At 45.4% G+C, this 20,099-nt stretch overlaps 1 protein-coding gene across 2 annotated transcripts in view; it reads left to right on the plus strand.

Moving 5' to 3' along the window:
* Nucleotides 1–19,873, plus strand: part of PDLIM1 (PDZ and LIM domain 1) — a 46,391-nt gene extending 26,518 nt beyond the window's left edge. For both annotated transcript variants that reach the window (XM_041745279.1, XM_041745278.1), the window contains exons 5-7: nucleotides 12,002–12,153; nucleotides 18,804–18,921; nucleotides 19,359–19,873. In XM_041745279.1, the coding sequence (XP_041601213.1) occupies nucleotides 12,002–12,153; nucleotides 18,804–18,921; nucleotides 19,359–19,545 (457 nt within the window). In that variant the 3' untranslated portion in view covers nucleotides 19,546–19,873. The remainder of the gene's footprint in view (nucleotides 1–12,001; nucleotides 12,154–18,803; nucleotides 18,922–19,358) is intronic.
* The last annotated feature ends 226 nt before the right edge of the window (nucleotides 19,874–20,099 follow it).

Genomic DNA, 20,099 nt, shown 5'->3' on the forward strand with positions numbered 1-20,099 from the left:
TCTGACATACACCTAATACTTTCTACCTCATCAGCAGGTCATTTAAGGAATGCAGTGAGGTGTGCAAAAAAAGCACCCAGCACAGCCCCTGGCCTCTGGCAGGTGCTCAGTGAATGCCGGTTATTACTGATTTCACTGCCTGTGAGGACTCCATACCCATCACTTCTGAGTACTGGGGGCTCTGGAAGGCTAGAAGCACGTAGATTAATGTTCTGGGGAAGATTTTGCTATGACTTATGGTAGACTGCCTTCTTTTCAGCATTGTAGCTTAAGTCCAGCTAACCAGCACAGTCTATCGCCTTCCTGATGGAGTGGTGGCCTCGCGTGGAAAGAGTGGGCTCCCTTCACCAACACAGTAGTCCAAGGATACCAGCTCTTCCGACTTGTGTTCTCAGGCTGAACCCTCCCCCCCACCCCCCCATATACTCAGGAGGCATACTGCTAAGCAGGTGCAGTGGGAATAAAGGGATGCATTGTTCTCTATTCAAATGATACCAGAGGGATTATATTAACCCTGACTCATTCAGAGCTGGATCAGAAGAAAATCTCCATCATGATGGTGACTGTTTACCCCCTAGCTAAACTTGCTCACGGCCCCCAGAGAACTGGCTCTGGAGTCTGGGTGTTCCTCCCTCCTCTCCTGGTGCCCATAATCACTCCTCTGGTTTCTTATTACAGGTCCCTCATCTAGGCCTTTGAAGACTGAAACTTAGGGAGACTTCTAGCTAGGCTCCTTTCCCAAAAAGGATTAGCTAGGGTTTCTCAGTGCTGTGTGTTTTGGTGAACAATGGGGTAACCACGTTGAGGCACCTCCAACATGAAGAGGTTTTCTGAGTCAGCCTGCATCCTTCATCCCCGCTGACCTAACAATCAAGGACCAAAATCTCTCCATTATTTCCAATTAGCACTTAATGTCCCTCGTGTGGGGAAAAGATTTCTTAAGCTTAATTAAACTTTAAAAAGATTTTTATTTATTTATTTGACAGAGAGCAAGAGAGCATAAGCAGGGGGGAAGCAGAAGGAGAAGCAGGCTCTTCACTGAGCAGGGAGCTCTCACATGGGGCTCGATCCCAGGACCCCCGGGATTATGACCTGAGCCGAAGGCAGACACTTAACTGACTGAGCCACCCAGACGCCCTAAACTTTTTATTTTAAAGTAATTGTAGATTTACGTGCAGCTGTAGGAAATAATAGAAGTCCCCTATGCCCTTTGCTCATGGTACCACCTTGAAAATTATAGCACAATATCAAAAGCAGAATACTGAGGTCAGTAAGGCCAAGACAGAGATTTCCTTCACCACAGGGGCCCTCATGTTGTCCTTTTATAGCCACACCCAACTCTCCCCACCTTCGCACCCACCTTAACCCCTGGCAGCCACTAATTTGCTCTCCATTTCTATAATTTTGTTATTTCAAGAATGTCCTATTAATGGAATCATACAAGAGTTGACCTTTTGGAATTGGCTTTTTTTTACTCAGCATAATCCACTGGAAATTTGTTTGATTTATTCAGATTGTTTCATGTACCAATAGTTCCCTCTTTTTCCTGTTCTAAGGATTTTTTTCGTTGGGGTAAAAAATACTTAACATAAAATATGTGATCTTAACCATTTTTATTTATTTTTATTTTCTTAAAGATTTTATTTATTAGAGAGAGAGAGAGAGCTAAAGAGAAAGAGAGAACACAAATGGGGAGGGGGAAGAGAGAGAAGCAGACTCCTGCTGAACTGAACAGGGAGCCCAATTCGGGATTCCATCCCAGGACCCTGGGATCATGACCTGAGCAGAAGGCAGACATTTAACCCCCTGAGCCACCCAGGTGCCCCATCTTAACCATTTTTAAGTGTACAGGACTGGTAACTATATGCACATCATTATGCAACAGATCTCTAGAACTTTTTCATCTTGCAAAACTGAAATTTTGTATCCACTGAACAGCTCCCCTTTGCTCTTCCCCTCTTTTTTTTTTTTTTTTAAGGGAGGGGGCAGAGGGAGAGGGAGAGAGAATCTTAAGGAGGCTCCTTACCCAGGGAGGAGCACAGTGTGGGCTCCATCTCACAACCCTGAGATCATGACCTGAGCTGAAATCAAGAGTCTGACGTTAACTGAGGCATCCAGGCACCCCTTCCACTCTGCTAGTAAGAGTGACCACTTTAGGTACCTCATATAGGTAGAATCATGTGGTATTTGGTGTGTTGTGAAGGGTTTATTTCTCTTGGCAATAATGTCATCGAGGTTCATCCACATTGCAGCATGTGACAAGATATTTTTTTTAAGGCTCAGCAATATTCCATCCTCTGTATGTACCACATTTTCTTTATCCTTTCATCTGTCAGTGGACATTTAGGCTGCTTCCACGCCTCAGCTATTGTGATTAATGCGTTGAACATGAGTGTGCAAATATCTCTTTGAGATCCTGACTTAAATTATTCTGTGTAGTTACCAAAAATGGGATTGCTAGATCACATAGTAACTTTATTTTTTATTTTTTGAAGAACCTTCATAGTGTTTTCTATATATAGGGCAGCCCCCATGGCACAGAGGTTTAGCGCCACCTGCAGCCTGGGGTGTGATCCTGGAATCCCACGTCGGGCTCCCTGCATGGAGCCTGCTTCTCTCTCTGTCTGTGTCTCTGCCTCTCTCTCTCTCTCTCTCTCTCTCTCTGTGTCTCTATGAATAAATAAATAAAATATTTAAAAAAAGAACCCCAACATAGTGTTTTCTATGGCACTGTGCTATTTTACATTCCTACCAACAGTACACTGGCTTCCAATTTCTTGGAATCCTCACCAACATTTGTGGTTTATTGGTATTTTGTTTTGGTTTGGGGATTATTTATTTATTTGTCACAGGTGTTCTATATCCTTTCATATGGTTGCTGGCCAGTGCGTGTCTTTTTGGAGAAATATCTGTCCAAGTCCTTTGTCCATTTTTATTTTTTTTTTAATTTATTTATTTTTTTTCTTTGTCCATTTTTAAAATCAGGTTATTTGGATTTGGGTTTTTTGTTGTTTTTTTTTTGTCCTGGAGTTGTAGGAATTCTTTATATACTCTGAATATTAACCCCTTATCAAATACATGTTTGTAAATATTTTCTCCTATTCCATAGATTGCCTCTTTACCCTGTTGTTTCTTTTGCTATGTAGAAGCTTTTTAGTTTGATATACTCCCATTTGTCTAATTTTGATTTTATTGCCTATGCCTTTGGTATCATGTTCAAGAAATCATTGCCAAGACACTTGTCACAAAGCTTTACCTCTGTTTTTTTCTAGCATTTTTATGGTTTCAGGTCTTATAGTAAGTCTTTAATCCATATTTTAATTCATTTTTGTATCTGATGAGATAAAGGTCCATTTTCATTATTTTATATACAGATACCCAGTTTCTCAACACCATTTTGTGAAGAGACTATCCTTTCTTTCTGCATTGTGTATTCTTGGCATCCTTTTCAAAGGTCATTTGACTATATTTACCAGGTTTTTTGCTGGGCTCTGTATTTTCTTCCATGGTCTATATGCCTGTTTTTATGCAGGTACCACACCATTTTGGTTACTATAGCTTTGTAATATGTCTTGACATTAGAAAATATGATCTCCCTAGTTTTGCTTTGCTTTCTCAAGATTGTTTTGGCTATTTGGGGTCCTTTAGAGATGTCATATGAATTTTAGGATGCTTTTTTCTATTTCTGCAAAAAACACCATTGAGTTTTTGATAGGGATAGCATTAACTCTGTAGATTGCTTTCAGTAATATGTATATTTTAACATTATTATTTCTTCCAGTCTATGAACATGGATGTCTTTCCATTTATTTGTGTTCTCTTTAATTTCTTTCATTGCTGTTTTTTAGTTTTCATTGTACAGATTTTTCATCTCCTTGGTTAAGTTTATTCTCACAGATTTTACTCATTTGATGCTATTGTAAATGGGATTGTTTTCATAATTTTCTTTGTGGATTGTTCATTGTCAATATATAGAAACACAATTGATTTTCATGTGTTGATATCAGAATTGATTCTGCAGCTTTGCTGAATCCCTTTATTCTAACAATTGTTTTGTTTGTGGATCTTTAGGATTTTCCACATATAAGATCATGCCATCTGTAAACAGAGATAATTTTACTTCTTCTTTTCTAATTTGGATGATTTTTATTCCTTTTCTTGCCTAATTGCATAGGCTAGGATTTCAATATTATGTTGAACAGAAGTAATGAGAGTGATCCTTGTCTTTTTCCTGAGCCTAGAGGGAAAGCTTTCAGATTTTCACCGTTAAGTATGATGTTAGCTGTGGGCTTGTCATGCATGACCTTTATTATGTTGAAATAATTTCCTTCTATTCCTGATTTGCTTAGGGCTTTTATCATGAGAGTGTGTTGAATTTTGTGGGATGTGTTTTCTTGATTAACTAAGATGATCTTGTGGTTTTTATCTTCCATTCTGCTAACGAAGTGTATTACATTGATTGATTTTTTTTATGTTGAGTCATCTTTGCATTCTAGGAATAAATCCTACTTAGTCATGGTGTATAATCATTTTAATGTGATGTTGGATTCCATTTGCTGAGGATTTTTGCATCAATACTATTAGAGATACTGGTCTGTAGTTTTATATTCCTGTGGTATCTTTGCCTGGTTTTGGTATCAGGGTAATGTTGGCCTCTTAGAATGAGTTTGAAAGTATTCCCTCCTCTTCTGTTATTTTGAAGACTTTGAGAAGGATTGGTGTCAATTCCTTTTTAAAGATTTTTTGAGGGGGGAGAGAGAGGGAGCATGAATGAGCATGGGGAAGGGAGAGGCAGAGGGAGAGGGAGGAGGGAGAGAGAGAATCCCAAGCAGATTCCCCACTGAATGGGGAGCCTGACACAGGGCTCAATCCCACAACCCTAGGATCATGACCTGAGCTGAAATGAAGAGTCAGACGCCCAACTGACTGAGCCACCCAGGTGCCCTGATGTCAGTTCTTCTTTAATTGTTTGGTAGAATTCTCCAATAAAGCCATCTGGTCCTGGTTTTGTTGTTGTTGTTGTTGTTGTTGTTGTTGTTGTTGTTGGGAGACTTTTGATTACTGAGTCAATCTTGTTAATTATTATAGGTCTGTTCAGATTTTTTCTTTCATAATTTGATTTTCGCAGGTTATGTGTTTCTAGGGATTGATCTGTTTCTTCTAGATTATCCGATTTGTGTATATTGTTCATAATAATCTCTTTTGACTCTTTATTTCTGTCATCTCCACTATGTCTCTTCTTTCATTTCTGTTTTTTGTTATTTGGGTCTTCCCTCTTTTTCTTAGTCTAGCTAAGAGTTAATCAATTTTGTTGATCTTGAAAAAAAAACTCAGTTTTGTTGATGGTTTCCTATTATTTTTCTCTTCACTATTTTGTTTATTTCTGCTCTGATCTTTTTTTTTTAAAAGATTTTATTTATTTATTCATGAGAGACAGAGAGAGCGGCAGAGACAGAGGCAGAGGGAGAAGCAGGCCTCATGCAGGGAGCCTGAAGTGGGACTCAATCCCCGGACTCCAGGATCATGCCCTGGGCCAAAGGCAGGCACTAAACTCCTGAGCCACCTAGGGATCCCCATTCTGCTCTGATCTTTATTATTTTCTTCCTTCTGCTAACTTTCGATGTAGTTCTTCTTTTTCTTTTCCCTTGAGGTATAAAATTTGCTTATTTGAGATCTCTCTTCTTTTTTAATTAGGTATTTATTGCTATAAAGTCCCCTCCTCGCTTTTGCCACATCCCATAAGTCTTAGTATGTTGTTTTTTTTCACTTTTATTGGTGTCAAAATATTTTGTAATTTCCCTTGTGATTCCTTCTTTGTCCCATTGTTTGTTCAGGAGTGCATTGTTTAATTTCTAATTTTTGTGAATTTTCCAGTTTTCCTTCTGCTGTTGATTTTTTGCTTCATTCCATTATAGCCAGAAAAGATACTTGGTGATTTCAGTCTTCATAAATTTAGGATTTTTTTGTGGCCTAACATGTAATCTGTCTTGGAGAATACTCCATATGCACTTGAGAAGAATGTGTACTCTGCTGTTCTGAGGTATAGTGTTCTATATGTCTGTTAGATCCAATTGATCTGCAGTGTGGTTCAATACCTGTGTTTCCTTATTGATCTTCTGTCTAGCTGTTCTATCCCCATTTGTCTTTATTCCACGGTATGGATGTACCACAGTTTGTTTAACCATTCACCCACTGAAAGACATCTGGATTATGTCTTGTTTTCAGCTTTTATAAATAAAGCTGTTATAAACATTTATGAATAGGTTTTTGTGCAACCATAAATTTTTATCTCTTTGGGATAAGTGCCCAGGAGTGCAATTGCTGGGTCATAAGATAGTTACATGTTCAATTTTGTAAAACTGCTAAACTGTTTTTGCAGAGTGTACCATTTTACATTCTTACCACAGTGTCTGCATAATCAGGTTTTTCTGTATCCTCTCTAACATTTGGTGTTGTCACTATTTTTTATTTTAACCATTCTTAAATAGGAGTATAGCAATTATCTTATTGTGGTTTTCATTTGCACTTCCCTAGTAGGTAAAGATGTCAAACATCTTCATGTGTTTATTTGTCATCGGCATATCTTTTAGTCCTTTTTTGAATATCTTGTTTCAGTTGTAGCTTCTCAGCCTCAGCTGCTTTTTCAGAAGCTGCCACCCTCTAGGGAAGAGGAACAGTAGGCCTGATGGGGCCAAAGAGCAAACGTCAGGGGGCGATGCAGTGTACCGATGCAGACAGTAGGTTTGTGCCCAAGCACATGGTAATCTGTGGGCAACAGAGCTCTGTGCTGCCCAGCCTGCCGGGCCACCTCCCAGGTTTAAGGAGGAGGAGGCAGCGGCCCCAGCAGTCTTCCTCAGCAAGCCTAACTACTCTGTCTTTGGAGCTGAAGCCACTTTTACAAGTGCAAGTGAATCACGCCACTGACATTTACTCATTCACTGCCCACCCACCCGCCCATTGTGTCATTTGTTCACATTCCCTTTTAAAAAGAAAACAGGTATATGGATAATTATAGAGATAATTCTCCTCAGGTTACTTCTCCTTCTCTCTCTCTCTCTCTCTCTCTCTCTCTCTGTCTCTTTCCCGGTCAGCCTCCCTGGGACACTTGGGGTACTCAGGTCCCAGCTGGAAGCAGAGTGAGCTGCATCAGTGAAAGCTCAAAGAGTGGAAATGCTATGCTGCTGCCAGGGAAGGTCAAATGGAAGTAGGGAGACTCATCAGTGGGTCACTCATGCTGGCTGTGGTGGGAGGAAGGGAAGCCAGCCACCAGCCCCGTCCACTGCTGCTGGTTGATCCCTGCCTTTGTCTCTCTCCCTCCTACCCACAGGGGCCTGTGGGAGCCTCCCCTCCCCCAGGCAGGTGATGGGCTACCTGGATGAGCGGTCTCCACCAAGGGCCATGGTCTTCCTCTTGGACCACCTGTTCAGCCCTGTTATTTGATTTGTATGTCTCTCTCTGTGGGTCCTGAGTTCTGAGCTTGCCCTATATAAATATATTACATTCTTTTTAATAAATCATTTTTCCTATTACACTTAGAACTATTTTAAAATCAAGATCAGACCCTGGAATGTTCTTCGGAGAATTCTTCCCCTTCTTTGGTGTATGTTGTTATGTCTGGAAGCCACCAGGGGAACACTAAAAATGACAAAACTCAAACCATAAGGTCATCATGTACTCTTCCAACAAATAATCCTATAATATGTTTCTGTGATTTAAAAAAAAGGAAAACAATTTACTATTTATTTTCAAGTACTGATTATATTACTCTACCATTTGACAATTTATAAAGCACATTCAATATCCATTCCTTGGGCAACCTGGGTGGCTCAGTGGTGTGGCGCCACCTTCAGCCCAGGGCCTGATCCTGGAGACCCAGGATCAAGTCCCACATCAGGCTCCTTGCATGGAGCCTGCTTCTCCCTCTGCCTGTGCCTCTGCCTCTCTCTCTCTCTCATGAATAAATTAAAAAAAATCTTTTTAAAAAATAGTATCATTAACAAAACAAAGAATAAAAAGGACAAACCAAAAACTCATAACTATAGAGAGAAGGAACTGATGGTTACCAGAGGGGAGGAGGTGGGGGAGTGAGAGGATGGGGGAAACAAGTGATAGGGATTAAGGGGACACTTAAATATACTGGGATTTAAAAAAATCAATATCTTCTTTAAAAACAAAACAAAAATAAAAATAATATCCTGAATATGTTAAAAAGTAATTCCAGAACAAAAACATGCCTAAGAAATGGAGGAAAAAGAAAATCATTCTCATTTTTCACATATGGTGAGAACAATGGAAGAAAGGATTCTAGTGATAAGGGTTCAAAAATATAATGGATGTGACTGAGTCACCAGGAAAAAAGGAGAGGGGGTCGCTGAAAGTTACCACATTCTTCTGAACTCAGTCTTCACCATTTTTAAAAAAGATTTTATTTATTCATGAGAGACACAAAGAGAGAGGCAGAGACACAGGCAGAGGGGGAAGCAGGCTCCTCAAGGGATGCCTGACATGGGACTTGATCCTGGGACCTCAGGGATCACAACCGGAGCCAAAGGCAGATGCTCAACCACTGAGCCACCCAGGCATCCCCAGTCTTCACCATTTAATAAGATACAAGCTTTTAATCAAACAAAACTCCTTCAAAAGACAGACAGCTCCAGGATGCCTGGGTGACTCAGACTCCTGGCTCTGGGACAGGATCCACACAACAACCCTGGGATGAAAATCCATTCCGTCGAAACAATGAGGTGGCCAGAATGGAGATGGGAGGGCTCTTTAATTTTTCTAAAACTTGAGCCAGCACCTGTGCAGCAACTCGATGATGTGTCTATAAATCCCAACTAAGAAAAGCAGGCCGTCCAGACTTCCACCCTCACCAGGCTGTGACCAGGATCATGAGGACCTGCCAGGGTGGCATCGGAAAAGGCCCAGGTTTCAGCCCTATGCAGCCGAGACGGAAAAATCCTGGTGGCCTGGGCAGCCCGGGTGGCTCAGCGGTTTAGTGTTGCCTTTAGCCCTGGATCTGATCCTGGAGACCAGAGATCGAGCCCCATGTTGGGCTCCCTGCATGGAGCCTGCTTCTTTTTTTTTTTTTTTTAAGGTTTTTTTAAAGATTTTATTTATTTATTCATGAGAGACACACAGAGAGAGAGAGGCAGAGACACAAGCAGAGGGAGAAGCAGGCTCCATGCAGGGACCCCAACGTGGGACTCCATCCCAGGTCTCCAGGATCACAACCTGGGCTGAAGGCGGCACTAAACTGCTGAGTCACCCGGGCTGCCCATGGAGCCTGCTCCTCCCTCTGCCTGTGTCTCTGCCTCTCCCTCTCTCTTTGTGTCTCTCATGAATAAATAAATAAAATCTTGAAAAAGAAAAAGCCTGGTAGGAAGAGAGGACCCGGCCCACCACTGGGCAGTAACAAGGCTACCACTCAGCCCCAGCGACGGCGGTGGGGGCCACGTGGGCAGCCAGACCTCTCCCCCTGTCCAGCGCTGAGGAGTAGCCTTGAGTAACCTCATGTGTCTCAGAGGCAGAGTGGGGACACTGGACTCTACTCGAGTCCACCTCAGACCACTCATCCAGGTGGCCCATCACCTGCCTGGGGGAGGGGAGGCTCCCACAGGCCCCTGTGGGTAGGAGGGAGAGAGACAAAGGCAGGGATCAACCAGCAGCAGTGGACGGGGCTGGTGGCTGGCTTCCCTTCCCCCCACCGCAGCTAGCATGAGTGACCCACTGATGAGTCTCCCTACTTCCATTTGACCTTCCCTGGCAGCAGCATAGCATTTCCACTCTTTGAGCTTTCACTGATGCAGCTCACTCTGCTTCCAGCTGGGACCTGAGTACCCCAAGTGTCCCAGGGAGGCTGACCGGGAAAGAGACAGAGAGAGAGAGAGAGAGAGAGAGAGAGAGAGAAAAGGAGAAGTAACCTGAGGAGAATTATCTCTATAATTATCCATATACCTGTTTTCTTTTTAAAAGGGAACGTGAACAAATGACACAATGGGCAGGTGGGTGGGCAGTGAGTGAGTAAATGTCAGTGGCGTGATTCACTTGCACTTGTAAAAGTGGCTTCAGCTCCAAAGACAGAGTAGTTAGGCTTGCTGAGGAAGACTGCTGGGGCCGCTGCCTCCTCCTCCTTAAACCTGGGAGGTGGCCCGGCAGGCTGGGCAGCACAGAGCTCTGTTGCCCACAGATTACCATGTGCTTGGGCACAAACCTACTGTCTGCATCGGTACACTGCATCGCCCCCTGACGTTTGCTCTTTGGCCCCATCAGGCCTACCGTTCCTCTTCCCTAGAGGGTGGCAGCTTCTGAAAAAGCAGCTGAGGCTGAGAAGCAGGAGAGATCTGGGCCCAGGAGGCCGGGCTGCCAATCCCCACCACCCTACGCTCCAGCCCTGGCACACCCCTAGGAGGTCCTGCTGCCCTATAGGCTACCCTGTGATGCCATAGGAGTAGGGATAGGGTGTAGCAAATTGATATATTTGGCCTTTTCCCTTCACTCCCCTCGTACCTGCTAAGCTCTGGCCCTGTGCCAGGCACTGATCCAGGAATGGGACTGTGCTGGTGAACAAGACAGACCAAGACCTGTCCTCATGGGGTTCACTGTCTGAAGGGAGAAAGGCAGTGAAGAAACCGTCAGATGCATGTAGAGTCAGTGGGACAGGGGTGAGAGACAACAGGGGAATGTGCCATAGAGTGAGGGCGGGGTGGGATGGGAAGGGGGGTCCTCTCTGAAGAGGGACATCTGAACAGAGATGGGGAGGGGAATGCGGCTGCCCTGGGCAATCTGGAGAGAGAGCCCTCCAAGCACAAGGAGCAGTAAGTGCAGAGGCTCTGAGGCTGCCTGTGTTCTGGAAACAGCACGGAGGTTGATGTGACTAGAGCCAAGCAAGCAAGGGCTGGCAGGCCATGTGTTTGGAGAGGGAAGCAGAGCCACATTCTTCAGGGCCTTTCTACATTCTGTAATGAGTATTTACTCCAAAGGAGATGAAATTGATTAAACTTGCATTTTGTTATTAAAACTGTAAGTATTTGATTCTAAGTCAGATGAGAACCCTTGGAAGCACATCACGACACAGTGCAATTCTTGTGTTTAATGGATTACTGTTTGGAAATAAGACTGTCTCGGCACTAAGAATGGCAGCTCAGGGACAGGTGACAAAGGTGGTCCGTTGCGCTGGTCAGCAGTAGCAGCTTGGCCACATGGTGGAGGTGGTGGTGCTGAGCCCGGGGGGTTCAGGACACACTGTGCAAGTAGTTGACTGGAGTCTCCTTCCCTTTTACCCCTTCTGAGAGCAGGCAGCAGAGGCCCATGGCCTGGAAAATGGGCTCTGGGGGCAAGTGGCCCTCGCTCGGCCTGCCTTGTCCTGGCCTGGGGTCCTGAGCTCAGGCCTCAGCCCCTCCCTTCCATCGGACAGCACTTACTGCTTCCGGACACTTGTGTTTTTCATCCTTGCCGCCAACCCTGGGAGCTGCTCTCTGAGTTGTCGGTGAGGTGCCCAGAGAGTATCTGTGAGAGTTTGTGGAGATAGAAACCCACTGGTATCACGTCGAAACACGTTGATATCAGCAGGAAGAACACTGATTTCTGCTCCGTGAGAAGAATGCGTGCGGCCCATACCGAGGGGACCCAGCCGAACTTTTAGTGGTCAGGTTGTGGCTAACATTTTTCCTCTTCTAAATCTTCTTTTGACGTAATGTTGTTTATGTAATTAAGAAAGAAGCACAGCATTCCCATTCCATGGGATTAGGCCAAAAAGTAATCAAATTACTGAAACTATTTGGGGAAAATGGCCTCTTACTACATTGAAGCAACAGCCAGCCCTGACTACGGACACCTCATAATAGTGGCAGGCAGTCTGTGGCTACGTTCAGAGAGGGCTTTGTCCAATGGGATCATTTCTAGCCCCCCCCCCCTTGGATTCAGGGGTGTCTTCATGGAAGGGAGTGAAATTTTTCTAACTTCTGACATGTCCTAATGAATTTCCAAACATTCTTTACAGCTTAGACCATTCTCAGCCTCCAAGTGGACTCGTCATCGACAAAGAATCTGAAGTTTACAAGATGCTTCAAGAGAAACAGGAGTTAAATGAGCCCCCCAAGCAATCCACTTCATTCCTGGTATTGCAGGAAATCTTAGAGTCTGAGGAGAAAGGTAATCAGCCCTGCATGCATGCATGAGGTCAGAGACTCTTGGGCAAGACCCAGGTCAGGGTCATTTGTAGCTGAAACAAAGGTGAATACAGTCCTGAGTGGGTGGAAGAAGCATGTTGGAAAGCATGGCTTTTAAAATGCTAAAAGCTCTGAGAGAGAGAGAGAGAGAGAGAGAGAGCGCATGAGCTTCCAAATACACCTGGCCAGCTGTTTCCTATTACATGAGTTTAGGAGGCTGACGTCAGGGTGAGCTTCCCTATGGTGGGATTCTGTTCGTCTGTCTGTTGTCCATTAGTTTGATTTGAGCCCATACCCCATGATTCTGTGGTGGCTGATGTATGTGACTGGGCGAAGGCCGTGGCCGTGGCAAGCAGAACGAAAAGGAATCAGCAACACAGTGAAGCTGCTGGGTGGTGCATTTGTTCTTGCTCTGGGGTAGATGGACTGATGAGAGCCAGAGAACCCCCATTTTGGCCACATCCTCCCTGTGTGACCTTTCTGGGCCTGTTTTCTCTTTGGTCAGTCAGGGGCAGAAGTACTCTCCTCTAAAGTTGGCATGAGGATCCAGGTCCTACACAGCACCAACACCTGCCAGCGTGACCAGCACGCAGGTGGTGCTTCATGCCTCTGATTTTGTTTTCAGACTTTGTCAAGAGGCACTAGGCCAGCCTCAGCTTGTCCCAAGTGTGCACTCTGATGTACGGCTCTGCATGGCCCACAGCACACCCCCGACCTCCATGTCTCTGGCCTTCCCTGAGGCTCAGGTGCTTCCCCAGAGGCCTCCCTTCCCTGTTCTCTCCCCCTTTCCCAAGACGTGCAGTGAAACCTGCTTCACCTCGCCCCAAGGAAAGGAGCAACTTGCTTGCTCTGAGCTGCCAGTGGGAGCCACAGCCCAGCACCCCCTGCCAGAGGAACCTCCTTCTCCCTGACCCCCAGCTCCAGGTTTGGCTTCCTGGGAGTTCTTCATGAGCTGAGAGTTCCCTACTGAACAAACCCAGACCCAGGCTTCCTCCCCACTTGGGTGGGTGTACCTTAGAAAAATTGGCAATTTATAAGCACAGGAAGTTACAGGAAAAGTTCTCTTTTTATGCTAAACGGATATTGTTTTACCAGCAATTTCCCCCCTTTGCTTGTTGTACCTGTGCATTTTGGAAGGAATGAGTCATAGTCTATATTAAGTTCCAGTATTAGGGCTGTCAAGTGATTTCGGGACCAACCCTGGAGGATGACAGTTTTATCAAACATGAGAAACCACAACTTATTCTACTCTGATTCAGTGTGTGCAAAACCCTTCAATTAAGGGAGGAAAAGTCAGTCCATTCTAGCCCAAACTCAGACATAGACAGTGCAGAACACATCTAGTCAAATGCCCTCATATCGTAGAGAAGGACCTAAAGCCCAGACTCAACCAAGCTGCCCTGATATGGCAGTTCCATGCTCATCAAGATCTGAACTCATTCCATCTTGTTCTCCATCTACCAAACCCATGGCTTCCATTCTCAAGATTATCTCACGGCCCTGGTTGGCAGCTGGTGCTCCAGCCGTCATGACCACATCCAGGCACTGGGAAGGAAGAAGCTAAGCAGGGATTCCTCCTTTCAGACACGCCAGCTGCTTCTTTCCCAGAAGTCCCACACTAGCATTCCATTTCACATGACCAGAATTTGGTCACACGGCCACATCTAGTTGCAGGAGAGTCTGGGAATTATAGTTCTTTCCTCCTTGGGATGGATATCTTCTTGTTCCAAAGAAAATAAAAATTTTGCTAAAAAGAAAGGAGATAATGGATTTTATAGTCTCTTCCATACCTCTTAATATGTAGTTGCAGTAAATTTTCACCGAATAGAACAGTATAAGTTCCAGTCCATACATCCATCACATACATGCAGAAGGCTCTCGGGGGAAGGAGCGCAAATGCCTATTTTTATTTGAGATGAAATGGTCGAAGTTCAGAGCAGTGTCTGGTCCGTAACAAAGCACTCAGTGAGGGCTACCGTATTTCAGGAAGGCCTCGGGTTCATGAAGCAGCAGTGCTCCAGCAGCACTGGCATCCAGTCTCTGCCTGTGACGTGCCTGGAGACCCCAAGCAGGCTGCCCATCTCTCTTAGCCCTAATTTCTGCACATGTCCCAGGAGGGAGGTTAATAATGGCTACTTTACAGACAGTTTAGAGTGTTAAGGGAAATGGTGCATGGAAAGCACCAGGCCCACTGTCAGTGAGGCCCACATGGGAGGCTTGGCTGCAGCAGGGTTTGCCAACAAACCTCCGAAAACATGGGTCTTCTTATTTTGGGTGAAATTCAGCCTCTGGAGTAGGTGAAAGGGCCCAAGGTCTCTCAAACTTCATCTTGCTCTGGATGAAATGCCAAATTTACAGGGAACAAGGATACTTTTTTTTTTCTTTAAATTGTGGTGAACTATAGCTAACATAAGATTGACTGTCTTGAACATATTTAAGTGTACAGTTTGGTGGCAGTAGTTACATCCATACCATTGTGCAATCATGAGCACTGCCCACCCACAGAACTCTGTCTTGCAGAACTGAAGTTCTGTACCCATTGAACACTAGCTTCTCAGAGCCACTACCCCCAGCCTGTGGAAACCACTATTCTACTTTGTTTCCATGAATTTGACTACTTCAGGCACTTCCTGGGAGTAGAATCTTATGGCATTTGCCTTTGGTGACTGGCTTGTTTCACTAAGCATCATGTCCTGGAGGCTCATCCATGTGGTAACAGGTGTCAGCATTTCCTTCCTTTTGAAGGCTAAATATTCTACAATGTGCCTATAGCACATCTTGTTTATCATCCGTTCGTCCATTTAAGGGGACTTTTAACAAGAGGAAACTTAGAAGGAGGCATCAAGGACTGAGAAAACACAGTGGGCACCAGGGGCTCTGAGATGACTTGCTCAGGATGTATCAAGGTATCCAGGGCTGCAGGAGAATCCTCACATCCTGGAGTCCCATCCTGGAAGACCACCAGCTGCTTAAGGACCATGAATTGGGTTCTTTGATAATGTGGACCCACGGAAGGTGGTTGAGCAGTGAAGTAGATAGAGAAAAAGTGGATTAAAAGGGGGCTTTACTGAAGGAATTTTCACTTTTTTTCCCAGAAAGCTTTGACGTGCAAGTTTCCACAGAAAAAGAGAAATTTGGAAATTTTTATAGCTTCCCAAAGTCTAAAGGGGGCTAATATTTTTACTCTAAGCTTGTTCAGAAGGACAAAATGAAATTTCTTTGGGTTTGCAGTATTGTCTATAAGTGAGAAAAGAAAATGGAGCCAGCAGGTGGAGCTGTGGGTCTGAACACACTGCTGCTGGTTGGCTGTGTCCTGCACACAGCTGCCTCTTCTCAAGCTGTGCCCAGTTTGTTTGTTTTTCTTTCTTTGTTAAAAAACCATGTCTACACCTATCCTGGGGCTTAAACTCATGACCAGAGATCAAGAGTCCATGCTCTACTGACTGAGCCAACCAGGTGGCCGCCCCCCCCCCCCCCCCGCACCATGCTCTGACTCCGTTTTGTGTGTGTGTGTGTGTGTGTGTGTCATTTTTAAATTTTTTTTCAAATATTCATTTATTTATTCAGAGAGAGAGAGAGAGGGAGAGACACAGGCAGAGGGAGAAGCAGGCTCCTTGCAGGAAGCCCGATGTGGGACTCGATCCCAGGTCTCCAGGATCACACCCCAGGCTGCAGGTGGCACGTTGCTAAACTGCTGCACCACCAGGTCTCCAGGATCACACCCCAGGCTGCAGGTGGCACGTTGCTAAACTGCTGCACCACCGGGGCTGCCCTCTGGCTCCAGTTTCATCCAGTTACTTCTCTTTATTTGAAGAAGGGATATGGATTCTCCTACCAAGTTGGGCTCTCATATTCTTCCTTCCTTCTCTCCTCCCCTCTTGCAAATGCAACTCTTTCCTGATAAATTTTCTGCTGATCAAATGAATTATGTGAAAAACAGCCCCATCATCTGAAACCACAACCTCACTGAGCTGGTTCCCTGGGCAGTCAGTTTCCCTTCCAAGCCATCTGGGTATGCAGAGATGCCACAGAGATGCTGCATTTCCTTCTTTCCCAGGGTAGGCAGCCCGGGTGGCTCCAGCAGCAGGAGCCCGCACATGAGGATGAGACTGTTTGGGATGCCTGAGTCATGATGTTGGCCACCCAGGCCTTTCTGAGATCCCTGTAGGGAGCCAGGATTAGGGTGACAAAGAGGGAGGCATTTGCCTTGGGTATAGAATTTAAGGAGTCACCAAAAACCTCAATAATCAAGACAAAAATGATACTTCAATGCAATATTTTTTAAAATTACAACACAAAAAAGTCTGTAACAAAGTTGGGACTGTGGCCAAGGAAGGGAGGAAGGTTTGGGAAGGCAAAAACGTACTTGGGCTTGGGATTACCAAAGCACCAAAGGCACCTGATGGGGGGAGGCGGGATGGTGACTGGGCCCCAAGCCTTTGCTAAGCCTAACTGTAGAGCTTCTGGCTGAAAACAATGGAAACTCTGGAGCTTCCTGACATCTGCCCATTCTCCTGTGTCTCCAGATGGACATCTGTGTCGATCAGTTTCTTGGCGCAGGATGCATCCCTGCATTAATGGGGGAACCCTGAGAGACCATGCCATCAACATCCATGATAGGACATTTAAAATGGGCTGCTTTTAAATATTCCCTCTTACCAGTCTCCATAAGGCATCAAAATATCCCCAGCGAGCTGTCAGCTTGCATTAGCCAGCAGTGGGCTGCAGGATGCATTTCTTGTTCATGTTCTATGGGGGCTGCCAATCGGGCTATGGATCGGCCCAGTTTGGCAAGGCTGGGCGTGGCTCCATGAGTCTTCCCATTCCAGGAGCCCAGCAGAGGGAGGTGTCACTCTTGGGGCCTTGCTGTTTTTAGGCAGAGGTTGGAAGCTACATAGGGACAGGACCAAACAAGGTTTCTCAGCTTGGTGCTATAGGCATTTGGGGCCACATAAGTCCTTGTTGTGGGGCTGTTCTATGCATTTTAGGACATTGAGCAGCACCCCTGGCCTCCACCCAGTGGCCAGAAGCACTGCTCTCTAGTTGTGACAACCAAAACTTCCCTGAGGGGCAAAATCACCCCCAGTAGAGAATCACCGATCCTACTGGGATGTGTGGCAAGGGTAGGGACGGTATACATAATTGTGGACAAAATATACAGTTTACCATCTTAACCAATTATAAATGCCCCTTATTTGAATTCATATCAATTTTAGGTCAACATATGGGGACTTATTTTCTAAAAGAACAAGAGAACCAGACCCCTCATTTGTCAGCCCCAGGATTGCCCAGCCTGGCTGCAGCTACAGGATGACTTTCTTCACCCCCTCACCTTATACAGAAGACCATTTTCTTGCTCTTGTCCAGTGGTTCTCAACGTGTGTTTCCTGGGCCAGTAGCATCAGTGGCACCTGAGAACTTGTTAGAAATGCAAATTCATGGACCCTACCTCAGGCGACTGAATTAGAAACTGGTGGGGAGGCCTAGCAAGCTGCAGGGCCTTGAGTCAGCCTTCTACATCATTCTGATGCACAGAATGAATTTTAGAACTGCTGCTTCAGTTTGAAGAAGTGGGTTTTAACCAGGGACATAGAGCAGGGTCTCCTGAGGCCCTGTACCTGGAGATGTGCCTTCTGCAGCATTGGGGAAGAGCCTGGTCTGTGAATTTTAGGAAATCTTTCCTGGTGCCTGGCATGCTCACAGATGCCTGTTCAGAACCACTGGTGTAGAGACTTCTCTGGCTTCTGGGGCCACAGTATGTTGGACTAAGGTAGGGACCCTCAAGTATCTGTCACGGCATTTTACTGTTCATTTAGCCTCTAAGTCTCATGCTAGGCTTATCAGTCTCATGCTAGGCTCTGTGCAGTATTATGAAGTATATAAAACAGGGTTCTGGTGTCCTGGGAATTAGCAGTCCAGTCACAGAGACGTGTAAATAGCTGACAACAGTACTGCTAACCAGCTGAATAAATACAATAATTTTAATAGCCTGCTACTGTTAATAGCTACCATGATATAGGGCTCTGAAGACGTGCTGGACTGGGCTTTGGTTCAGTACCCAGCGACTAGGAGCTTATTTTATGCATACAAGGCTGATGGCAGGAAGGTTGCTTTCTCTACTGTGGAGCAGGTGAGTTTTATCTGGCTGCTTGTAGATGCTCAACTGTAATGATTTTGTACTTCTTGTGATATGGTTTCTTTCAGCGTCTAAATACACTGTCTTTTTTTTTTTTTAAATACACTGTCGTTTGATCATCAGAGAATTTATTTATTTATTTATTCCAACTGTATAAGTCATTTTTAAGCTCCCAAATCCGTATATGCGTGCATCTAATTAGAATGAAATGTAATTTGTGTTTTGAGGGCTGACTTTTTGCCAGGTACTGTGGGAGGGCTTTCTGTGTATTTTTTAATCTTTTTGTGCCACTGTGAAGGGAAAAATAATCTCCTCTATATAAAAGGAATCTGGGGACCAGAGAGGTTACGTAACTTTTTCAGGATCACGCAGCAGAGTCAGGTCTGTTGGATTCCAGGAACTTGCTGGAATATAGTATAAGTGACTCTGGAAAAAGCTAAATGAAATTTGTGCAATCCCACCCTTCCTGGCCAACCCAAGTGTTTTCCTTGTTATAGGGGATCCCAACAAGCCATCAGGTTTCAGAAGTGTTAAGGCTCCGGTCACCAAAGTGGCTGCGTCTATTGGAAACGCCCAGAAGTTGCCCATGTGTGACAAATGTGGCACCGGCATTGTGTGAGTATCAGCCTCGCCCAGGCATTGGAGGCCCTGCAGGCTTGGTAAACCATGCTGGTGTGGAAAGTGCCAGATACTGTACATTTTGGGTGTGATGGGGAAGAGTTCCTGCCTGGAAAATGGAGTAGGGAGGCCACGTAGGCCCTCTGTCCAGAGCCAGGTGTGAAGGTTTTCCTTGGCCCTGGAACCTTAAGGGTTGAATGATGTGACACCAGAATAAGGGCTGCTCCGTGGAAGCAGGAGGGCTTCGAGAGCAATGTCTGTGGAGCCCAGGAGTGAGCAGCTGCTTTGTGACTGGAGACCGGGTCTGAGGCCCTGATCCACTTGTGGATGGGCCTCTTGGAAGGACCCCCATCCCGTGCCCCCAAGGCCATGATGCTTCTCGCAGGTGCTTGTCACTAACGGAGCCCTTTCCTGCCTCCCCCTCCCTCCTGCAGCGGTGTGTTCGTGAAGCTCCGGGACCGCCACCGTCACCCTGAGTGTTATGTGTGCACTGACTGTGGCACCAATCTGAAACAGAAGGGCCACTTCTTCGTAGAGGATCAGATCTACTGTGAAAAGCATGCCCGGGAGCGGGTCACACCCCCTGAAGGCTACGACGTGGTCACAGTGTTCCCCAAGTGAACCGGCAGGTCCACACCTGTTGCAACTCGATCTCTAAATGCTCTGGCCCTCTCCTCTCTTAAAAGTTCTTGCTGACTCTGGTTTTATCCCTGCTCATTAAACACCACGTCTCCCTGCCTCTGCTAACTGACTCACTGGCTGTGTGACGCCTGCTTTTACAATTAACAGAGGATTGTTTTGTTCAGTGGCCCCCTTGCCAGCATCCCTGGGTCTTCTCTTTACCTCAGTTCATTTCTGCTGCAGATGGACATCAGCCACATTTGAACCAAACCGAACTGAATATGTCTGACATTGATTTGTTTTTACTCAATAAATTTATAGATTCCAAGGCGGTGTGGTGTCTCTGTCATTTCCCCATGCGTCCTCTTTCCTGTCTCAAGCCAGGTGAGATTCCCGAGGCCTCCCCTCTTGTTTTGGGTTCTGCGCTTCTCTGAGCCTCACAGGCCTTCTCCAGGTGTGAAAAGATTGACATCTGAATGAGCCATATTCTCACCTTTCTTAGAAGCTTGCTCCAGATGATCTTTCTCTGGTGCTAACATAAGATCAACCTCATT

Source organism: Vulpes lagopus, chromosome 2 (genome assembly GCF_018345385.1).
Source record: "Vulpes lagopus strain Blue_001 chromosome 2, ASM1834538v1, whole genome shotgun sequence".
Taxonomy (NCBI): domain Eukaryota; kingdom Metazoa; phylum Chordata; class Mammalia; order Carnivora; family Canidae; genus Vulpes; species Vulpes lagopus.